We start from the raw sequence: 23,800 nt of genomic DNA, 5'->3' as shown, positions 1-23,800 counted from the left end.
ATCAGCCAGACGTAAGTAGTCGCTAGGTGGGATCACTACAGCTGTGGCACTTCCTGGTCAGCAGTGACTTCCATTAGAAATATTTCACTCGTTAACTATCACACTTTACGTCGTCGAGTTTTAATATCATTTACTGCTACAACACAAAGAGGATTCCTTGTCGTTTAAGTCAGCAAACGTTGGTTAGTTGCTGAGCTAACGTCAACGTTTGCTGCGTTGTCGCCATGTCCGCCTCTGCCGGATGTTCCCCTGCGGGCCACAGCTCGGCCCTCAGCCCGGGCATGTCGGTGTTCCGCTGGCTGGAGGTGCTGGAGAAGGAGTTCGACAAGGCCTTCGTGGACGTGGACCTGCTGCTCGGGGAAATAGACCCGGACCAGGTGGACATTACGTACGAGGGCAGGCAGAAGATGACCAGTCTGAGCTCCTGCTTCGCTCAGCTGTGCCACAAAGCCCAGACTGTTTTCCAACTGAACCACAAACTGGAGGTTAGTTGCTCTTCTTTGAGGCGGGTTTACCTCACTTTATGCATGACGTCAACGCTATAAACATGATTGATGCTGAATGTTGGCTGTAAAGAACACATTATTTTTTTAAGTACCAATGATAGTCACACACAGACTAGGTGTGGGGAAATTACCCTCTGCATTTGACCCCTTGTTTCACCCCCTGGGAGGTGAGGGGAGCAGTGAGCAGCAACAGTGGCCACGCTCAGGAATCATTTTGGCGATTGAACCCCCCAATTCCAACCCTTGATGCTGAGTGCCAAACAGGGAGGTAATGGGTTCCATTTTTCTCATCTTTGGTATGACTCGTTTTGAACTCACGTCCTACCGATCCCAGGGCGGACATAATTGACACTCATACAGCGAGCAGGCCGTGGGAGTTTGGACATCATTCAAGCGTTTCTGTTCAGACGAGGTGATCTGTAAGACAGGTTGACGCAGTTCTGACCTGTGCAATGTGCCATATTTGTTAAAATACACAGGTTAGCTGCTAGCTGTCAAAGCTAACACATCCATTGGCATTTAGTTGGCTACTTAACAACTATGAAACACACACTACAGGGACTACAGGGAACAAAACTCCCAGCCTGAAATGTTTACAAAGTCCTAGGAAGAAGGTTCCTGATAAAACATTGATCCTTATTGAAAAAATAGACAATCCTATTCAATTATTTGTTAACTATTTATTTTTGAGAATTTTATTGTGTGTATGTTTTTAATGTTTTTCTTATTTATCTGTTTATTTACTTATTTATTCACTGTTGTTTTACACATTGACTGCAAACAAATGTGTTAGAATTTTTTATGAAACGAAAAGGAATAGGATTAAATAAACTATGCTTCTTCCTACTCCTATACATGTGATGAGAAACTGGAAATATGTTCAATTTTAGGACTAGATGCAACACTCCCATGATACAAAATAACCTGAGGAGAGTGGTAACAATGGGCTACCTCCTTCGGAGCTGCTTCAGTGCGGTTATGGTGTTGGACCTGGTTGGGTGGGATTGCAAAATGGGGGACGGAGAGGAGGAGGGGGATGGTTGGCAGCTTCATTGGGGTCATCAGGTGGGCACCCTTCTTCACCGGTGTTTCAATGATAGGCCCACGACACCTCCAGAGGGCTCATCGGCAACACCTGGCGTCCCAGGTGAGCCCCCTCTGCTTTTAACCATTATGTGCTGTAGGTCTTACTCGAGCTCCAGATGGTGTCTCTCCTCTTCACTCATAGCCACTGACTGTTTGTCTCTGCTGCTCCTTTGAGGGCTTTGATGGTGTTTCGCAGGGTTTGGCCTCAAACTCTAATGTCCTTAAGCAGCCTGAGGGTTGTCTGGCCCACAAAACCTCTGGAGCCAACTTCAGGCAGACCTTGGCCTTCCATCCATTCTGCCAGTTCGGTGTACTTAAGTCTTTTGCGTTCAAAGGCCTCCTCCACAGCAGCCTCCCAGGGAACCGTGAGTTCTATTATGTACATGATATGCAGTGAGGAGGACCAGAGCACAAGGTCTCGTCTGAGGTTTGATCTGGCTATCGCTGAAGGAAAGCAGAGCTTTTGATTGAGATCCACCGCTATTTTCCAGTCATGAGCCCTTCTGAGCTGGCTTATGTCTGGTATATGGCCTTTGGTTGACTCTGCACCTTCTTAGATGAACTCTCTTGTGGATGTATGATGTAATGTTGGCGGGGCAGGGCATTGATCTTCACTCTTCTGGCCTCTAACGTGACTGCTAGACACTTCAGAACCTGGTTGTGCCGCCAGGTGTAGCGCCCTTGTGACAGACTTGTCTTGCAGCCAACGAGAATGTGTTTGAGGTTAGCTGGAGATGGACAGAGGGGTCATGTGGGGTCCTCTCTGTTCACTGTTTGAGGTTGCAGGGGGAGGGATAGATAAACCCTGCTAGTTCTCCTCTTACATGGCAACAATTAATTAAATTATAAATGATAATGATAAATGGGTTATACTTGTATAGCGCTTTTCTACCTTCAAGGTACTCAAAGCGCTTTGACAGTATTTCCACATTCACCCATTCACACACACATTCACACACTGATGGCGGTAGCTGCCATGCAAGGTGCTAACCAGCAGCCATCAAGAGCAAGGGTGAAGTGTCTTGCCCAAGGACACAACGGACGTGACTAGGATGGTAGAAGGTGGGGATTGAACCCCAGCAACCCTCCGATTGCTGGCACGGACACTCTACTAACTTCGCCACGCCGTAAATCATATAAATGAACTATAAGGTTAGACTTAGACTTAGACAAACTTTATTGATCCACAAGGGAAATTGTTCCACACAGTAGCTCTGTTGCAAAGGATGGAAAGGGTAAGGCTGGAAAGGATAATGCAGGTATAAAGTAGACTAAAAATGTACCATAGTAGCAATATAAAATATAACATATATGTAATATTTACATATTATACAGCATATAATATTTTTTAGATATATTATTATATTATATTATATTTTTGTATAATATATACAATCTATAACAAATCTCAATTACCATGTACAACATTAAAGTATATGTAACAGCTGCAGCAAAAAAAAGGGCGCCATAAAATAGAGTAGATCCAGCAGAAAATTTACTTTATAAACAAAGACAGGTAGCTAACATAGAAGCGGTCAGGTAATAGACAGATATAATCTATTGCTGTATGGCGAGTGATTATACAGCTGGATGGAGTGTGGAATGAAGGATTTCTTTAATCGAATACTGTGGGAACAAAGCTGAAGGAGCCTGTGGGAGTATGAGCTCCGCTGTCCCTCAATTGTCTGGTGGACTGGGTAAACAGGATTGTCCATGATGGCGAGCAGTTTGTCCAGTGTCCTCCTATCCCTCACTGACACAAACGCCTCCAACTGCGTGTCAATAGTTTGGCCGGCTTTCCGGATCAGTTTGTCAATCCGGTTAAAGTCTATTTTGTATTTTGCTGGTGCTGCTCCCCCAACAAACCACTGCAAAGTACAGGGCACTGGCCACAACAGACTGAAAAAAGATCCGCAACAGCTTGCTGCACACATGATTAAAGGACCTAGGCTTCCTCAGGAAAAAGAGTCTGCTCATGCCCTTCTTGTATACAGCTTTGCTGTTGTCTTTCCAGTCCAGTCTGCTGTTAACAACTCGAGGTGGGAATCTATGGGCACCTCACGATTCAATTCTGATTATGATTCAGGTCCTGCGATTCGATTAAAAAACAATTATTGATGCATCTTTAAATCATCTATGTTGATGCAGTTTTATATTTATTTTTGATTCTGTAAATAGGCGTTTATCACTTTTAAAACAGTGCATTTGCAATGAAAAATAGTTATATTAATTCCCACTACATTTATTGCATTACCGTAATGGAAATGTGTGTCTCACAAAAATGGACCCTCGTTTAATTTTTCAGGATGCGGTCCTTTTTGGAAAAACTTTGGAGACCCACTGTAGCCACACTGTTAATAGCACTCACTGTAAAATAAAATATAAAATTCCAGTACAGTATCTACATGTGATCGGTATTGGCAGATCTCACTCATGGATGATAGGAATCAGCAACCTAAAACCCTGATTGGAACACCCCTAATTGTAACCTATTATATATTAATTAATTAATAAATATTCATATGTTATTTCTATCATTTGTATTTAAGAATCGTGTTAATTAGAGAATTGGCTGCCAGTGCCAGCATGTTTTAGGGTTAAAAATCATTAAGGTTGTTTACAGAAAAGTTACGCAGTTTTATGTTTTGCATTTTGTCCCCTTGCTGTACCCAAAATAAACTGACTCACTTTAAAACTGAGGTTAGCACTAAACCATGGCCATGGCATACCGTTACACCCCTTCTAATGAATTCTGTCTTCAGCGGCACAGACTTGTAGAATTTATATGCTGCTCCTCCCCCTGTGCTCACTGCCTCCCATCTTTCCAGGCCCAGCTCGTAGACCTACGCTCTGAGCTGACTGAGGCTAAGGCGGAGCGGGTGGTGGTGGAGAGAGAAGTCCACAACCAGCTTCTGCAGCTTCACGCTCTCCAGCTGCAGCTCCATGCCAAGCAAGGTCAAGCTCCAGAGTCTGACTCCATCAAACATCGACTGGTAAACAGGTTTTCTTCACTTATTGTCGTCTCAAAACCTCTTAATCACACCCATCACGAGAAAAATAGTTAATATAGGCTTTATCAATTTATTGATTGTTGATTCAGTGGAGTGAAGGTGCCCAGCTTGGCAGTTATTAGGTCTGTATCACATTATCTTTGTGTTCAACAACAAGATGGACTTTTACTACTAGGTTGCTTTCATGTCTTAATTCTCATACTCTTAATTATTGAGATACATGTATATCTTGGATGAAAATAATAAAAAAACAAAGACGAACACATGCACACGTGCGCAGCTGATGCGTTTGCGTTTTCTTATGCGTTTCCCCCCATTTAATGGGGTGGGGGCATGGACTTGTCTTTCTCTTCCTACCTTTGCTGCATTGACATTATGGTCTTTAAATCCTCTTCTGAAGTTGCAATCCCAGCATTTCATATGCCTGTCAATGACGTTGAATAATTACTACTCACTACTTCTGAAGCTTGAATTGATCGTTCCTCTAATCTGTGACTTCTCTCTCTTCTGCTGCTCCCTCTTTTTCCGCTAAAGCCTGCCTGTACATTGGAACAGATGGTAAGTTTATGTGTGTATTTTAAAAAGAATGTATTAGGTTTTTACTGAAAATACATTTCTTAGTTGCATATGCATGTAGAAATTATACACTGTTCAAAAAGTTAAAAGAAGCATTTGAAATGTTAAATGAAATACTGTTGTCCAGGTGAAAATCTTTTGAAATGATTACTAGTACATAGTGATACATACATGGTGCTGAAAATAACAAAGTCCACTAAGCACTAAACTGCATAAAGTAGATCAAAGACTGCTCAAAATTCAATTTAAAATGTGACATCCGATCATGCCCCTGATGAAATGACAGTCTCCTGTCAGGTCTGGTCTCAGACCTTGATCAGTGCTTCAGGGCATGTAGTTCAGTCTGCAGACTGATGGTCTGTAGGTACCACCTGCAGCACCTTTTTAATATATATCTTTAATAGTCTTTAAGTGGTACTTTAATAATTGCTTCTCCCATGTGTTTTCCTCTGGTGAATAACCATTATGAATTTGTCATCATTGGTATTGCTTCCTAAGTACAAGAGGTGGGAGAAATAATCGATTTTTAGATGCTAGATGATTAGTAAACGTCAACAATCGATAATCGATTTATTTATTGTAAACAAAGTAAGGCAGACAGTTTTAAAATTTGGCTGACTCCAGCGAGCCACCTCACCGAGAGATCCAATCAGCTTCTTTACTATCGGGCACTTACGATTTAGTTTTGCACACATTTTCATTAATTTAATAAAGGTGGGAATTAATTTAAAGGCCTACTGAAATTTAAAAAAAAAATTTAAACGGGGATAGCAGATCCATTCTATGTGTCATACTTGATAATTTCGCGATATTGCCATATTTTTGATGAAAGGATTTAGTAGAGAACATCGACGATAAAGTTTGCAACTTTTGGTCGCCGATAAAAAAAAGCCTTGCCTGTACCGGAAGTAGCGTGACGTCGCAGGTTGAAAGGCTCCTCACATTTCCCCATTGTTTACACCAGCAGCGAGAGCGATTCGGACCGAGAAAGCGACGATTACCCCATTAATTTGAGCCAGGATGAAAGATTTGTGGATGAGGAACGTGAGAGTGAAGGACTAGAGTGCAGTGCAGGACGTATCTTTTTTCGCTCTGACCGTAACTTAGGTACAAGGGCTCATTGGATTCCACACTCTCTCCTTTTTCTATTGTGGATCACGGATTTGTATTTTAAACCACCTCGGATACTATATCCTCTTGAAAATGAGAGTCGAGAACGCGAAATGGACATTCACAGTGACTTTTATCTCCACAACAATACATCGGTGAAGCACTTTAGCTACGGAGCTAACGTGATAGCATCGTGCTTAAATGCAGATTGAAACCAAATAAATAAGCCCCTGACTGGAAGGATAGACAGAAGATTAACAATACTACTATCAGGAGACACCGAACCAAACACTGGACCTGTAACTACACGGTTAATGCTGTGCCGCCTGTCGAAGCCTAGCAATGCTGTTGCTAACGACGCCATTGAAGCTAACTTAGCTACGGGACCTCGTCAGAGCTATGATAAAAACATTATCTCTCCACCTACGCCAGCCCTCATCTGCTCATCAACACCCGTGCTCATCTGCGTTCCAGCGATCGACGGCGCGACAAAGGACTTCACCCGATCATTGATGCGGTCGGCGGCTAGCGTCGGATAGAGCGTCTGCTATCCTCAAAGTCCTCCTGGTTGTGTTGCTGCAGCCAGCCGCTAATACACCGATCCCACCTACAGCTTTCTTCTTTGCAGTCTTCACTGTTCATTAAACAAATTGCAAAAGATTCACCAACACAGATGTCCAGAATACTGTGGAATTTTACGATGAAAACAGAGCTGTTTGTATTGAGATACAATGTGTCCGAAAACTTCCGTTTCAACCATTGACGTCACGTGCAAACGGCATCATACATAGACGTTTTCAACCGGAAGTTTCGCGGGAAATTTAAAATTGCACTTTATAAGTTAACCCGGCCGTATTGGCATGTGTTGCAATGGTAAGATTTCATCATTGATATATAAACTATCAGACTGCGTGGTCGGTAGTAGTGGGTTTCAGTAGGCCTTTAACTGTTTCTTATTCCAAAAGAATTGCTTTTTTAAGTTGCAACTGCAAGTAATAAACGCTTATTTAGTGAAACAAAAATAAATGCAAAACTGCATCAACATACATAAATTAAAGATGCACCAATAATAGATTTTTAATCAAATCGTAGCTCCTGAATCGTAATCGAATCGTGAGGTGCCCAAAGGTTCCCACCTCGACTAAGTACACAAGTTATTATCCCAGAACTGTGATTGACTTTGAGTTACTGTAATATTTATTGGTTCATTTTACTTTTTGAACAGTCTAGCAGTGAGTGTATGAGAACTTAACAGTAGTGTTACTTAGAGGTGGGGAAATCGATTTTTAGATGCATCGCAATTTGGACATGGACGATTATAGAATTGATTAGTTAACGTCAATAATTGTAAATTATTGTAAATAAAATAATACAGACAGTTCTAAAACTTGGCTGACTGCAGCGAGCCACCGCACCAAGAGATCCAACCAGTGCCTTTATTATCGGGCATATATGGTGCAGTTTTGCACACATTTTCATTAATTTAATAAATGTGGGAATTAATTTAACTCTTTTTTTTTTTTTAATTCCAAATTAAGTTTTTTTTTAAGTTGCAAGTGATAAACACTTCTTTCGTGAAACGAAAAGAAATGTAAAACTGCATCAATGTACATAAATTAAAGATGCATCAATAATCGATTTTTAATCGAATCGTAGCTCCTGAATTGTAATTGTAATCGAATTGTAAGGTGCACAAAGACTCCAACCTTTAGTGGTAAAGAGAGTAGTGTAGTAGTTAACACATACAGTAGGGGAAAAAAAGTACTGATTTGGTAAGTTCAACCCCTTACAAAGATATGAAAAGTAGAGAGATTTGTAAACAAGCTCTTTTAAGTGAACCGATTCGCAGTTACAAGCTGTTTGTGATGTATTGTGTTTCATATGCAAATTGCCCATGCTGCCTTTTTGTATCGCCACATCCGTCTGAGTTGTCTACACTGATTGCCCGCAAACAGCTAAAGACATATCCAAGTTTGAGTTGTCCACATCACACTCCATTAGGGCTGCACAGTTAATTGACATCGAATTGACATTTAAGTTTTAATTACTGCAATAACTTTATGTCAAAAGGCAGAGGTTTTTTTTAATTTAAAATGTTTTCTCTCCCCAGTCTTCGAATCAGAATTGTTGAGCCTTGCGTTGCTGACCTGCTGGCCAATCAAACGTGATTACAGGAATCGGCAAATTTGTGAGCGCTGCAGTAGATTCAGTCAGCGTGCTAATAACGAACAACACTTGTGTTGTATTACTACACTAGATCTGCAGAAAGTTTTAAAGAGGACGTCTTATGCAAAATCAACTTTTCTTGCTTATTGGTACCTGCTGTTGTGTATTTGGGATCTACATGGATCCCGAAAATTTGAAATCAAAACGTGAAAGCATTTCGTAGATATCTATAAAACAATCTTGCCTTCCTTCATACTTCCTCTAAACGAGCCATTTGGAATTTACTCTGTCCTGTGACGTTTTTCACAAGTCAGCTAATTATCCATATATGATGTAAATTTACTCAAAGTGCTTTGGGCGAATCTGCCATTGCCGCGCTGTAGTCAATAAGCTCCTTCTTTTTCATGCATCCTCTACTGTTGCCATTTCTAATACAAATTAACGTATAGTTCTAACTTATATTTGTCAGTAAATTCCATATGGAAGGACTAAAAACTACTAAATGTATGATGCAGAGAAGACGCAGGAGGCACGTAAATAAGACAAAACGGCGCATCCTGAAGAGACAGTCAGTAAGCAGCTTGAAAAAAGTCTGTAAAACATCATCTATGCAAAATCTTGACCAAATAACCACCATTACATGTTGTGTAGACCAGTGGTCCCCAACCACCGGGCAGCGGCCAGGTACCGGTCCGTGGATCGATTGGTACCGGGCCGCAGAAGAAATAAAAAAACAAAACAAACAAAAAAAAAATTTACATTTTTTTAAATTAAATCAACATAAAAAACATAAGATACACTTACAATTAGTGCACCAACCCAAAAAACCTCCCTCCCCCATTAACACTCATTCACACTCATTCGCACAAAAGGGTTGTTTCTTTCTGTTTTTAATATTTCTGGTTCCTACATTATATATCAATATAGATCAGGGGTCACCAACGCGGTGCCAGATGAGTCGCCCGCTGGCCTGTTCTAAAAATAGCTCAAATAGCAGCACTTACCAGTGAGCTGCCTCTATTTTTTAAATTGTATTTATTTACTAGCAAGCTGGTCTCGCTTTGCCCGACATTTTTAATTCTAAGAGAGACAAAACTCAAATAGAATTTGAAAATCCAAGAAAATATTTTAAAGACTTGGTCTTCACTTGTTTAAATAAATTCATTTATTTTTTTACTTTGCTTCTTATAACTTTCAGAAAGACAATTTTAGAGAAAAAATACAACCTTAAAAATGATTTTAGGATTTTTAAACACATATACCTTTTTACCTTTTAAATTCCTTCCTCTTCTTTCCTGACAATTTAAATCGATGTTCAAGTAAATTTATCTTTTTTATTTTAAAGAATAATAAATACATTTTAATTTAATTTTTCATTTTAGCTTCTGTTTTTTTGACGAAGAATATTTGTGAAATATTTCTTCAAACTTATTATGATTAAAATTAAAAAAAAAAATTCTGGCAAAGCTAGAAAATCTGTAGAATCAAATTTAAGTTATTTCAAAGTCTTTTGAATTCCTTTTAAAATTTTTGTTCTGGAAAATCTAAAAGAAATAATGATTTGTCTTTGTTAGAAATATAGCTTGGTCCAATTTGTTATATATTCTAACAAAGTGCAGATTGGATTTTAACCTATTTAAAACATGTTATCAAAATTTTAAAATTAATCTTAATCAGGAAAAATTACTAATGATATTCCATAAATTCTTTTTTAAATTTTTTCCAAAAGATTCAAATTAGCTAGTTTTTCTCTTCTTTTTTTCGGTTGAATTTTGAATTTTAAAGAGTCGAAATTGAAGATAAACTATGTTTCAAAATTTAATTGTCATTTTTTTTGTGTTTTCTCCTCTTTTAAACTGTTCAATTAAGTGTAAATATCATTAATTATTAATAATAACATAGAGTTAAAGGTAAATTGAGCAAATTGGCTATTTCTGGCAATTTATTTAAGTGTGTATCAAACTGGTAGCCCTTCGCATTAATCAGTACCCAAGAAGTAGCTCTTGGTTTCAAAAAGGTTGGTGACCCCTGATATAGATCAATACAGTCTGCAGGGATACAGTCCGTAAGCACACATGATTGTATTTTTTTATGACAAAAATAAAAAACTACCCCCCCACGTTCCCCCCCAGGTCCGTGGGACAAATTTTCAAGCGTTGACCGGTCCGCAGCTACAAAAAGGTTGGGGACCACTGGTGTACACCACAAGGAAGTGTTTTAAATGTAGAAAAAAAATCGGAATTTGACAGTGTAAAATGGCTTAAAGAACTTCTCTTCTCTTAGTTTGAAATGGTTTGACGGCGACGAGGCTGCGGCAAGACGGTGTAAACATGAACGTTGTACACATAAACACAATAATTTTTTAAAGTGGATTATTGCATATTGTTCTAATGTGTGCAACTGAGACAAGAATATGTTGACTGACGGGTGAAAAGTACCATGACTTGTTTCTTCACTCATCAGATCGCAATTAGTTTTTTTTTCTTCTTAAAATCCTCTAGCCCCACATTCTGTTCACGTGAATGCAGAGCTATTTCGGTGGAGGACTGGACTGAAGACATGTTTGCCGCTATGTTAGAGAGGAAGAGATATTGTTATGTCTGACTGGAGCCGCAATTACCACAGTTTCACCTATCAAGGAGAAGAAATTTGCTACTGAAAAAACAAACACAAATGTCACACAATGATTTCTTATTGTCAACAGTGCTGTGTGTGCATGTTTTCTTTTCTTTTTTTCTTTTTTGTGTGTAAAACACTGTGTTGCCACTTGCCTGTGCATGAAAAGTGATATATAAATATAGTTTGATTGATTAATTGATTGACAAAATGAACCAGAGTCACAGTAGACAGCAGCATTAGGATACAGTATTGTTAGGTGTAAGGAATTATGATGTCGCATTGATAAATCTGATAACATAAAATATCTCATATCACCATTCAAATGAAAGAAAAAAGCTCCACTGAGTGGAAATTACCCGTACTGTGCTGTAGGTGGGTTAGGGTGAACAAACCGTGCGTTCTGTAAGCTGTTTGTAAACTTCCCCTGAGCTCACAGTGTACACAAACATGGCATTGATTGTGGAGAACTTCATCACCGTTTTAATTTTATTGTCAGAATGTCGATCAGGAACAATTTTAAACGTTTTACTTGAACGCATGTCATTTATTTGCCCAAAACCTGCTACTAGTTTTATCAAAAGTTATTCCAGGATGTATTTTGGTATACAGGTGCAGAAAATTACACTACATAAAGGCCAAATGTTCTTTTGTGTCTTTTTACCTAAGTTTACATTTTTGGTACCGTATTGAGTTTTGTACTTTCAATATTTAATGTTGTTACTTATGAAATATTAATTTTTATACATTTTTGTTTCTATGCATATTATATGGCGCATTGCAATCTACTGAGTTCAGCCAAATGTTGTAAAATAGAGTATATAGTGTTTTTCCTCTTCAATCAGTTAATATAGTTATATATATATATATATATATATATATATATATATATATATATATATATATATATATATATATATATCGATGTTAAAGATGTTATCGAACGTAATAACGAATTGAAAGATTTGCTGAGTAACTAATTACTCTTATAATGAGGTAACTGAGTTACTAAATCAAATACTTTTTGGCAGAAGTCATTTGTAACTGTAACTAATTAACTATTTTTGAGCGTTGTTTATTAAAATACATCATCTTACTGTGCATGTTTTCCATAAAAGAACAGTACTCTGTCAGTTCATTGTATCACAAACTGTAGGAAGATCATTGTGTGTGTAGAACAAAAGGGGATTTAACACCATACTTCAGATTTGACAAATGAAAAAGGAATTATGATTCCAGTGTAAAATGAACATCACACTCTGTTAAAAAAAAAAAAAAAAAAAAAAGAGTTGCGATTTTGAACACAACATAAATATTCATACATTTACATATAATAATAGCAAACATAAATGCAAATATCCACACAAATAGCACACAGTAGCTTCTCTGGTACACTAGTCTGGTGCTCTTGTTTTAAATAACGAAAGAAGCTGTGCTTCAAACTGTTTCCGATGTTGCTTGTGGTGCTTGTTTTTGTGTTGTGTTCACATGTATTGTTTTTTTCTAGGAACAGGAGCTTGAGGCCAGCAAGAAGGATAAATTGTCTGAAGCGAGACTGGAGGCTGACGTTAGACTGTACAAGAAAGAAAATGAGGCTCTTCGCCGTCACATGGCTGTACTTCAGGCTGAAGTGTACGGTGCTCGACTTGCTGCCAAGTACTTGGACAAGGAACTGGCTGGCAGGTAATGAAATGTCTTCAAGTTGTGGTTTTGGTCAGGTTTCCCACTGACTGACAATCAACTTTTGCCGGCCGGGGTGTCACCATTTGTGTGGTGGGACGTGGCCTCGGAGGTGTCAGAATAACGTGATTTGCATAACTGGCTATGATGCATGTATTTAAAAAAAAAAAAAAAATCTGGTTAAGAAATGTTACACAGTCGCCCTTCATTTATCACTGTTAATTGGGTCCAGACATGACCGTGGTAAACACATTTTCATACTGTAATTACAGTCCTTACCAGTAGCCTGGGGCATCCTTTAAAAGTTGCTTGGCCACTAAAATATGGCCACAACGTGGAAATACTTTGTCACATCCTAGGTAAATGGTAAATGGGTTATACTTGTATAGTGCTTTTCTACCTCCAAGGTACTCAAAGCGCTTTGACACTATTTCCACATTCACCCATTCACACACACACTGATGGCGGGAGCTGCCATGCAAGGCCCTAACCACGACCCATCAGGAGCAAGGGTGAAGTGTCTTGCTCGAGGACACAACGGACGTGACTAAGTTGGTAGAAGGTGGGGATCGAACCAGGAACCCTCAGGTTGCTAGCACGGCCACTCTCCCAACCGCGCCACGCCATCCCCAGGTAAGTCTTCGATGTCACATCCTGGGTAATTTCTCTAAGTTAGAACTGGGCTTCTGTGTGCTGAAACCACAGCTGTGTGTTGTTCTGCATACACTTTGCAGCTACGATAATTAGCTATAGAGTAGAACCCTTTTTCTTGTCATCAAACATGAGAGCATGATGAAATTGTTATATAACTGTGATGTTATATAACAATTATGGTTATGGATGGTTAGTAATACCGTTTACAACTCTGCTTCGATTTGTAAACAATTAAAGGCTCAAGGTTGTAAGGTACACTACGAGCTACATTGCAAACGTTAGATAGATAGATAGTACTTTATTGATTCCTTCAGGAGAGTTCCCTCAGGAAAATTAAAATTCCAGCAGCAGTGTACAGAATTGAGATCAAATTTAAAAAAGTAAATAATGGGGGTATAAATTTAAACAAAATAGAAAAATATTACAATAGAATAAAAACAAAAAGCATCAATGAGAGTACAAATATAGCAGTAAAATAAGAATATAACAAGAGAAACTAGGCATTAGTGACCATGTTATGAAAACGTATTACACTGTTATTGGTTTGCATCCCCCGTCATTCTAGTACCCCCCCTCCCTCCCAGAGAGGAGTTGTACAGTCTAATGGCGTGTGGGACAAAGGAGTTTTTTAGTCTATTAGTCCTGCACTTGGGATGAAGCAGTCTAGCACTGAACAGGCTCCTCTGGCTACTGACAACGGTATGCAGAGGGTGACTGGCATCATCCAGGATGCTCACTAGTTTTTCCACAGTCCTCTTCTCTGCCACCGTCACCAGTGAGTCCAGTTTTAGTCCGATCGTAGAACCGGCCCGCCTGATCAGTTTCTCCAGTCTGGAGCTGTCCTTCTTAGGTATACTGCCCCCCCAGCACACTACGATGTAGTACAGAACACTGGCAACCACAGACTGGTAGTACATCCACAATAGTTTTTTACAGACGTTGAAGGAGTGCAGCCTCCTCAGGAAGTACAGCCTGCTCTGTCCTTTCCTGTACAAGTGGTCCGTGTTAACAGTCTAGTCCAGCTTGTTGTCCACCCACACCCCGAGGTACTTGAATGAGTCCACGGTTTGTACCTCGACTCCCTCGATCACAATAGGTTGTGACCTTGGACTCGACCTCCCAAAGTCAATGACCAGCTCCTTGGTCTTTGAAGGGTTGAGCTGCAAGAGGTTCCTGTGGCACCAGACAACAAAGTCCCTCACCAGCCTCCGAAACTCCTCCTCTCTGCCGTCCCTGATGCACCCGACGATGGCTGTGTCATCCGCGTACTTCTGGATGTGACACAGCTCTGAGTTGTAGCAGAAGTCAGCGGTGTACAGGGTGAAGAGAAGAGGGGCCAGCACCGTTCCCTGCGGTGCTCCGGTGCTGCTGATCACAGTGTCAGATGTGATGTCCTTCAGTCTGACATACTGTGGCCTATCGTTGAGGTAGTCTGAAATCCAGGCAACCAGGCAGGGATCCGCTCTCATTCTGTCCAGCTTGTCCTGGAGTAGGCGGGGCTGGATAGTATTAAAGGCACTCGAGAAGTCCAGGAACAGGATCCTCACAGCGCCATTTCCCTTATCCAGGTGTGAGTGGGCTCGGTGCAGCAGGTAAAGGATAGCATCCTCCACACCAACGCCTGCCTGGTACGCAAACTGCAGGCTGTCCTGGGCATGTTGCACCTGAGGTCTGAGGAGGCTGAGAAAGAGCCGCTCCATTGTCTTCATTATATGAGAGGTGAGCGCCACTGGTTTGTAGTCGTTCAGCTCACTGGGGCAGTTCTTTTTGGGAATTGGAACGATGCACGACGTCTTCCAGAGGGTGGGCACTCTCCCCAGCTGCAGGCTGAGGTTGAAGATCCGCTGGAGTGGTTCACCCAGTTCTGCAGCACAGGTCTTCAGGAGTCGGGGGCACACCTTGTCTGGGCCTGCTGCTTTCCTAGGCTGTAGCTTCCTCAGTTGACCTCTGACCTGGTCCGCAGAGATGACTAATGCCTGCGTAGAGGTGGTGGAGGGGGGTGTTGCCATGGCTGGGGGGGAGGTGCGTTGAGGGGAAAGGGGGTGGCTGCGATGGGGAGTGAGGGGTGGAGAGGACACGGGCTGGTTGAACCGGTTGAAGAAGTTATTCATCTCATTGGCCCTCTCTATTGTCCCCCCAACAGCTCTGGTCTTTGCCTTGTGGCCTGTGATGGTTTTCACACCTTCCCAGACCTCCCTCATGTTGTTCTGCTGCAGCTTCTGCTCCAGCTTCTTCCTGTAGCTGTCCTTAGCTTCCCTCACGCGTTGTTTCACCTCCCGCTGTGCTGCTCTCATTGCCTCCCTGTCTCCACTCCTGAAGGCAGCTTTCTTCTTGTTGAGGACAGCTTTAACCTCTTGTGTTACCCAGGGTTTGTTATTAGGGTAGCACCGAACAGTCTTAGCAGGGCAGATAACGTCCATACAGAAGTTGAGGTAATCCGTGAGACAGTGAGTCAGCCCATCAATGTCCTCACCCTGTGGAAGCAGCACGTCTCAGTCTGTGGTGTTGTAGCAGTCCCTGAGGGCATCTTCCATTTCAGGGGACCATCTCCTCACAGAGCAAGTGTTAACAGGCTGCCTTTGGACCAGGGGGGTGTATTTTGGCTGCAAATGGACAAGATTGTGGTCAGACTTCCCTAGTGGGGGGAGGAGTGTGACCTTGTATGCATCCTTGACATTAGCATACAGTAGGTCAATTGTCCTGTTGTTTCTCGTGGGACAATCCACAGCCTGGTAAAAAGCTAACGTTGAGTCCAAAGTAGCATGATTGAAGTCCCCAGAAATGATGAAAAAAGCCTCAGGATGTTTTGTCTGTAGCCTTGATGTGATGGCGTGGATCACTCACATGCACTGGCTGCATCTGCCCTCGGGGGAATGTAAACACAGAGGGAGATCACGTGACTGAACTCCCTCGGCAGATAGTATGGCCGGAGGCTAACAGCTAGTAGCTCCAGGTCCGGGCAACACAAGACTTTCTTCACGGAGATGTGTCCCGGGTTACACCAGCGGTTGTTAACGTATATGATGAGCCCCCCACCTTTGCTTTTCCCACATGCTTTAGTGTCTCTTGTCAGCTCTCACTGCGGTGAATCCCTGCAGGTCCACGTTAGCATCCGGTACCAGATGGTTTAGCCACGTTTCCGTGAAGATAAACAGGCTGCTCTCTCGATATGCACGCTGGCTTTTTAGTCCATGAAGCTCGTCGATCTTGTTTGGCAGCGAGTTCACATTCCCCATGATGACGGAAGGAATGGATGGTTTGTAGTGCTGTCGATTTTCCTCTCGCTTAGCCTTTAGCTTAGCCCCCACTTTGCAGCCCCGAGGATTCTTCCTTAGCTCCACTGGAATGGAGTGTCGGACACCAGTACGCCCCGATGTTTTCAGAGTGAGCAGCTCCTCTCTCGAATAAGTAAGAAAGCTGGCTCTTGGTCTTTTAAAACTGCCAAAAGTATCCATTGGATATGTACAGGGATTCACTGTCTTCAAGGAAAACATTAAAAAAAAAAAAAAAAAAAAAAAAAAAAAATTTTTTTTTTTTTATAAGGAATTGTATAACTTACTCGTCCTTTGCCAAACACTGAGTAGGCACTGATCCACTTAAAAGTAGTTTATAGTAAAATCATGCTGTATTTTGTCAAAGGACGGTGATGCCATTGTCTTACAGTAGAAGGCTAAGTTAGCTACACAACAACTCGAGCTAACATGTCTAAACTGCTGTTATTACTTTCGATTTCATTGTCTTCAGCCCGAGTGCAGCTGGGATAGGCTCTAGCACCCACCGCCACCCCGAAAGGGACAAGCGGTAAAAAATGGATGGATGTCTCCTCCATTGCCATAGATAGTAGTCACCAAACCCACCTTAAATAGTAGTTTTTCGGAAAATCCATCTTAATGTGAAAGTTTGTGACGCATGACTTGTCTTGGCACACACTCGAAGCGACTTCTTCCGAGTTGAAGGCACATTGCAGCAAAACAAAAAAGTTAGCCAGATACTTGTTACTTTTGTTGTGTTAGCTCCTAAAACAACAATGTCGATACAACTTGGTTTAAATGCAGGTTTATTAGAGCGTGTAATTAGAGCGTTGTTGGAGTTTTTTGGATGTCTTTTTGGGCGGAACAGGTTAATCCCAATGACGGTACCTGCATTGTTAAGGAAACTGCTAGCATGAGGTGGTTACCTAGAAGGCACAGAAAAGGGAAAGACAAGTGTGTTCTTTTCTCACATAAGAATTGTGGGTGATGGGCAAAATGCCCACCTCATATTGACTCCATCGTAAACAGACTATTATGTACATTTATTTACGAGTTAAAATGCATTAAAAAGCAAACTAACAGATGTGTTCTAGTGAATTATTGGCAAAATTCCCCAAAAAGTGCACTTCCCCTCTAAAGCAGAAATATTGTCACATTTTAATTTAGCGAGATTTTGTGACTTAAAATTGAAGTATTTAGTTTTACTAAAAATAACTTTTATCTGAATGTTATTCTTAAATGAATACTGTTCATGAATGAAATAACCCTACGCAGCAAGATAGCGTCACGGCTGTACTTCAGGAATAAATGTTGTGTGTTTCGGATGAATTCCAGAATCAGCACTAGGGATGGGAATTGTTAAGATTATGACGATCCCAATTCCATTTTCAATCATGCTTAACGATTCGGTTCTTTATAATAATAATAATAATAAATGATAAATGATAAAAGGGTTATACTTGTATAGCGCTTTTCTACCTTCAAGGTACTCAAAGCGCTTTGACAGTATTTCCACATTCACCCATTCACACACACATTCACACACTGATGGCGGGAGCTGCCATGCAAGGCGCTAACCAGCAGCCATCAGGAGCAAGGGTGAAGTGTCTTGCCCAAGGACACAACGGACGTGACTAGGATGGTAGAAGGTGGGGATTGAACCCCAGTAACCAGCAACCCTCCGATTGCTGGCACGGCCACTCTACCAACTTCGCCACGCCGTCCCAATAATGTATTAGATTTATATAGCGCTTTTCTAGACACTCAAAGCGCTTCACAGAGAAGTGAGAACCCATCATTCATTCACACCTGGTGATGGTAAGATACTTTCATAGCCACAGCTGCCCTGGGGTAGACTGACGGAAGCATGGCTGCCAGTTTGCGCCTACGGCCCCTCCAAACACCACCCATCATTCATCATTCAATCACCAGTGTGAGCTGCACCGGGGGCAAGGGTGAAGTGTCCTGCCCAAGGACACAACGGCAGCGATTTGGATGGTAAGAGGCGGGGAGCGAACATGCAACCCTCAGGTTTCTGGCACGGCCGCTCTACCCACTACGCCATGCCGCCCCGATTTATCGATTCTAATCGTTTCTCATTTGGATGAAAATATCACAAACATGTTAATTAGCGACAATCCATGGGGTGCTAGGGTTGGGACTCAGGTGTTCCCCAGGAAAAAGCAATTTTTGAAAATAGCCATAATATTATAATAAATCAATCGTCTACTGTAAAAATAAAAAATATATATACATATATATAAAACAATAATTTTTAAAAGAATATGAACTGATCACGCAAAAGTAAAACTATCAGTATGTGACAAATACAAGCAAGTCAATTCCAATAAAACTGTGCAACATAGGCTCCTGCACGCCACCCCGAAAGGGACAAGCGGTAGAAAATAGATGGATGGATGGATCTGTCAATTATGCAGCTATCAGCTATGAACATGAACCATTATTTTGCAGAAATGTAAGCATATATGTTTTTTTCAGGAAGGTCATGAGATTGTTTTGACTAATTACAATGTCTTTGCTGTGAAGAACAAATCTCAGACAGAAGCGTGCAGCCTGCCAGTCAGATGCTGTTTCGTCATGATTTGCATGAGACATATTCATTTCATGTATACCTGCAGTACATCGCTGACAACGCTGTTGCTGCTTGTGCAGGTTCACTTCCAGATCGGACGGGATCAAAAACAAGTCATTTATTCAAAGTTTTCACATCATGCGTGTGCTAATGTTTCTGCTGGTATTTTCTTTTTTTGAAGAAATATCCACTTTTTACGTATGGCAAGTTGCCCCGTTGTCACTAATAAAGCTCCAGCTTTTGTGCTTCTTTAACAAAACTGGCAAATTATTCCCAGGAATCGAAACACTGGGAGCCAGTTGTAAACAAGAACCGGTTTTCGATTACCATCCCCAATCAATTCTAATGGCTTCGGAAGCTGCTAGCTGACCAACACATCAAAAATATCTGCTGCCTCCTTCCGCCTAAAAGACACTGATTGGTCCACACTGTTATGCAGATGATAAACATGTGATCTCTAGATCTCCTCTGTTTTGCAAATATTTGTGGTATTTTAATTCCAGGGTGCAACAGATCCAGTTACTGGGTCGTGATATGAAAGGCCCGGCACACGACAAGTTGTGGAACCAATTGGAGGCTGAGATCCACCTTCACCGCCACAAAACTGTCATCCGAGCATGCAGGGGGCGCAATGATCCAAAGAAACCACTTCCCTCGCCTATCGGACATGTGGGTATCGGCAGTTTTGACATTGTCACTTCTGAATCCTGCTTTTGAAACGGAGGTCTTGTGATTGTAGGACCCAGACATGCTGAAGAAAAGTCAAGGAGTGGGTCCTATCAGGAAAGTGTCCCTAGTCAAAGAGGACCATGAGGGTCTGGGGATCTCCATCACGGTGAGCATACCAAACCAGAAATAGAAGATAAGAGTCAATCACTGAGTACTTCCTGTTGTGAAGGATCAGCTAAGAATTACACAGGAGGGTCTCAGAGGGTCTCTATTTGCGTTAACACATTAAGATCACTGTTGAAAGGTCCATCAGATCATAAAAGCACATGAAAAGGCCCATCTGAAGTTTGCCAAACTTCTGGATGAGACCGGCTTGGGAGAACAGGATGTGGTCACATGAGACATGAGAGGCGAATTTGAGCCATCAACTTGACTCACCGTGTTTGGAGGTAGAAACATGGTGAATCTGAGCCCGAAGTCACCATCTTGTCTGCATTGAGGGACCGATGAATGGAGCCTTGTATTGTAAATTCATGCCTCAGCCAGAACTCTGAAGATTTGGCACACACTCCTGAGCCAAACTTTTAAGACCAGTTGAAAGATTTTAAGCATTTACATTTCGCATTGTTGGATCTTAAGAAGGTTCTAAGTAGAGCTTAGTGCAAGAAGAAGAAATAGGAGTGAGACAAAATATGTTGAGTATTTTATTGCAAAAGAGCATTAAACTGAAATATGCTGTTCATCAACTTGATTGAAAGTTTAAGATCACAGCTAAAAAAAAACAAAAAACACCTCAAAAGTTGGTTTTCCGCTTGCTTGATGCCAGTGTTTCTAGTTAGTGGGAATGTTGCTCCAATCCACTGGTGTCCATTTTTGTAAACTTCCCTTTCCATCCATTCCCAACTGTTCCCAATTGGATTTATATCAGGTGCACACAAGATGGTCCAAAAGAGAGACGTTATTCCTCTGGAAGAAGTCCTTTGTCAGGCGGGCATTGTGAACTGCAGCGTTGTTGGAAAAGCAGTCTTTACCAGTCAGACGAGTGCCTTCAGTCATGAGGAATGCTTCCTGCAACATCTCCACATAGCCAGCAGCCGTACGACACGTTTGCTCAACCCTAAACTCCATTAAAGGAACAAGAGCCCAGGTCCTGATGGCGCCTCCACTGTGTCCAGCAGAAAACATCCCAGGTGGGACCTCCTTGTCATGCCAGTAATGTTGGGAGCCATCAGGACTGCCAAAGTTATATGTTTTCTCATCAGAGAATTCCATGTTTGGTGTTCTCGTGCAAATTCCAAACGGGCTATTTTGTGGCGTTGAAAGAAACGACGCCTTCGAAGATGTGTTTTGTTCTTAAAACCCTTCTCTTGCAGATGCCGTCTGATGGTTGTTGTACTGCACTCTGCACCTGTAACAACCTTCATTTGGATCGTCCATGTCTTGACGGCCGACCAATCGGAAACAAACATAAGATAAAAATATTTTTTGCCTTCGCCAACACAAGATCCTAAAAGTGTGAATGAATACCTGACAGAAAATGACATGGAATCTGCAGTACAGGCCAAAAGTATGGACACACCTTCTCCTCATCCAATGGGTTTTCTTTATTTTCATGACTATTTACATTGTCCCTTGTCACTGAAGGCATCAAAACTATGAATGAACACATGTGGAGTTATGTACTTAACAAAAAAAGGTGAAATAACTGAAAACATGTTGTATATTCTAGTTTCTTCAAAATAGCCACACTTTGCTCTGATTACTGCTTTGCACAATCTTGGCATTCTCTCGATGAGCTTCAAGCACACTATTAAAGTTAAAAGCATTTCAGGTGACTACCTCTTGAAGCTCATCGAGAGAATGCCACGAGTGTGTAAAGCAGTAATCAGAGCAAAGGGTGGCTATTTTGAAGAAACTAGAATATAAAACATGTTTTCAGTTATTTCACCTTTTTTTGTTAAGTACATAACTCCACATGTGTTCATTCATAGTTTTGATGCCTTCAGTGACAATCTACAATGTAAATAGTCATAAAAATAAAGAAAACGTATTGAATGAGAAGGTGTATCCAAACTCTTGGCCTGTATTGTACATTGTGGCTTTCTTATTTTTAAATGTAAATATTTTTTATTTCAGTTTTGTGCTTGTTTACAATAACTCACATTTTTATGGCTTACTCCCATTTTTTATTTTTGCATGTTGAAGCTGTACTTTAGAACCTTCTTAATATCCAACAGTGGAAAATGTAAATTTTTGCCATTTTTCAACTGGTCTTCAAATTTTTAACAGGAGTGTAACAGTGTGTGTGTGTGTGTGTTTGTTTGTTTGTTAGGGGGGAAAGGAGCACGGTGTTCCTATTCTCATCTCAGAGATCCACCCAGGCCAGCCTGCTGACAGATGTGGTGGTTTGCATGTTGGAGACGCCGTCTTGGCGGTTAACAGCATTAATCTGAGAGACGCCAAACACAAGGAGGCTGTCACCATTCTCTCCCAGCAGGTATCGCCAGTTCACTGGCATGCACAGGAAACACACACATACTTTTCTCCAAAGCCATCTTTGCGTTCCTTTTTTATACCAGTCGGGGCAGATCGAGTTCGAAGTGGTGTACGTAGCTCCAGAGGTAGACAGCGATGACGAGAACGTGGAGTATGAAGACGACAACGGCCATCGCTACAGACTCTACCTGGATGAGCTGGAGGAGAACGACAATGGGCCGCCTAATGGTGGCTCAGCATCGTTACAAGGTGTGTTCATATTAACACCCATAAAGTGATGGATTGATGTCGCCGAAGCACCATACTACAATCAATACTACCGTATTTTCCGCACTATAAGGCGCACCTTCAATGAATGGCCTATTTTAAAACTTTGTTCATATATAAGGCGCACCGCATTATAAGGCGCATAGAATAGACGCTACAGTAGAGGCTGGGGTTACGTTATGCATCCATTAGATGGAGCTGCGCTAAAGGGAATGTCAACAAAACAAATAGTGATTGTACTGACACTTCTACTTGCTGCTCTCTGTTCAACAACCCACTGTTCGAGTTTGTCCTCCAACTGTAGCCATCTCGCTTTGTTCCCTTGGAAACTCTGTTTAGTCTTCTTTACTTGGCGCAGGTCATGATGTTGCTTCCTCCACTTCCGAACCATTGATTCGTTAATGTTAAATTCTCTCGCTGCTGCTCTATTCCCGTGTTCTACTGCGTGACTGATCGGCTTGAGTTTAAACTCTGCGTCGTAAGCGTGTCTCTTAATAGGAACAATTTTTGGGTCTTTACATAAAGTTTAGGTCTCGCAACTACGGTAAGCAGCCGCCGACTTCATTTTCCCCCGTAGAAGAAGAAGCGCTTCTTCTTCCACGGGGGAAAATTAAGTATTTTCCGGACTATACAATGCAACAGTATAAAAGCGGCACCAAATAAATTTATGGAAAAATATTTTTCTGTATATTAGCCGCACCAAACTACAAGCCACAAATATATATGTTGTGAAATGAGTTATTTACACAGAAATATTTTGTAAATGCAGCTGGGATAGGCTCGAGCATCCCTGTGACCCCGATAGAGGTAGAAAATGGATGGATGGATGGAAGTTTATTTACATACCTTAATTGTTTCCAAACACTGTCTGTAACACAGCAGTAAAACGGCTGATCAAAAAAAAACAGAAGTCACCCTCATGGACCTTCTAGCTGCAGAACTAACTCTCTAATCAGCTAAACCGACTCAATAACTCCACAATGAGGTTTTGCTAAATTTAATTATAAGTTGGTGAAACTGAAACATACAAAAAGAATGTCATTGTAAGTTAATAATACTAACACAGACTCAGCTAATTAGCTAATGCTAAAGACGCTAGATTGATTATATTACAATATC

General features: G+C 41.3%; 1 protein-coding gene across 3 annotated transcripts in view; it reads left to right on the top strand.

The window, feature by feature from the left end:
• Window positions 1-23,800, top strand: part of gopc (golgi-associated PDZ and coiled-coil motif containing) — a 24,634-nt gene continuing 834 nt past the window's right edge. Inside the window, exons 1-8 of one of the 3 annotated variants that reach the window (XM_062044446.1) lie at window positions 1-485; window positions 4,421-4,585; window positions 5,138-5,161; window positions 12,579-12,754; window positions 19,753-19,918; window positions 19,989-20,084; window positions 22,251-22,415; window positions 22,498-22,663. In XM_062044446.1, the coding sequence (XP_061900430.1) occupies window positions 225-485; window positions 4,421-4,585; window positions 5,138-5,161; window positions 12,579-12,754; window positions 19,753-19,918; window positions 19,989-20,084; window positions 22,251-22,415; window positions 22,498-22,663 (1,219 nt within the window). In that variant the 5' untranslated portion in view covers window positions 1-224. The remainder of the gene's footprint in view (window positions 486-4,420; window positions 4,586-5,137; window positions 5,162-12,578; window positions 12,755-19,752; window positions 19,919-19,988; window positions 20,085-22,250; window positions 22,416-22,497; window positions 22,664-23,800) is intronic. The other 2 variants (XM_062044448.1, XM_062044447.1) reach the window with 2 other exon arrangements.

Source organism: Entelurus aequoreus, linkage group LG04 (genome assembly GCF_033978785.1).
Source record: "Entelurus aequoreus isolate RoL-2023_Sb linkage group LG04, RoL_Eaeq_v1.1, whole genome shotgun sequence".
Taxonomy (NCBI): Eukaryota; Metazoa; Chordata; class Actinopteri; order Syngnathiformes; family Syngnathidae; genus Entelurus; species Entelurus aequoreus.
This window is presented reverse-complemented; position numbering and strand designations above follow the sequence as displayed.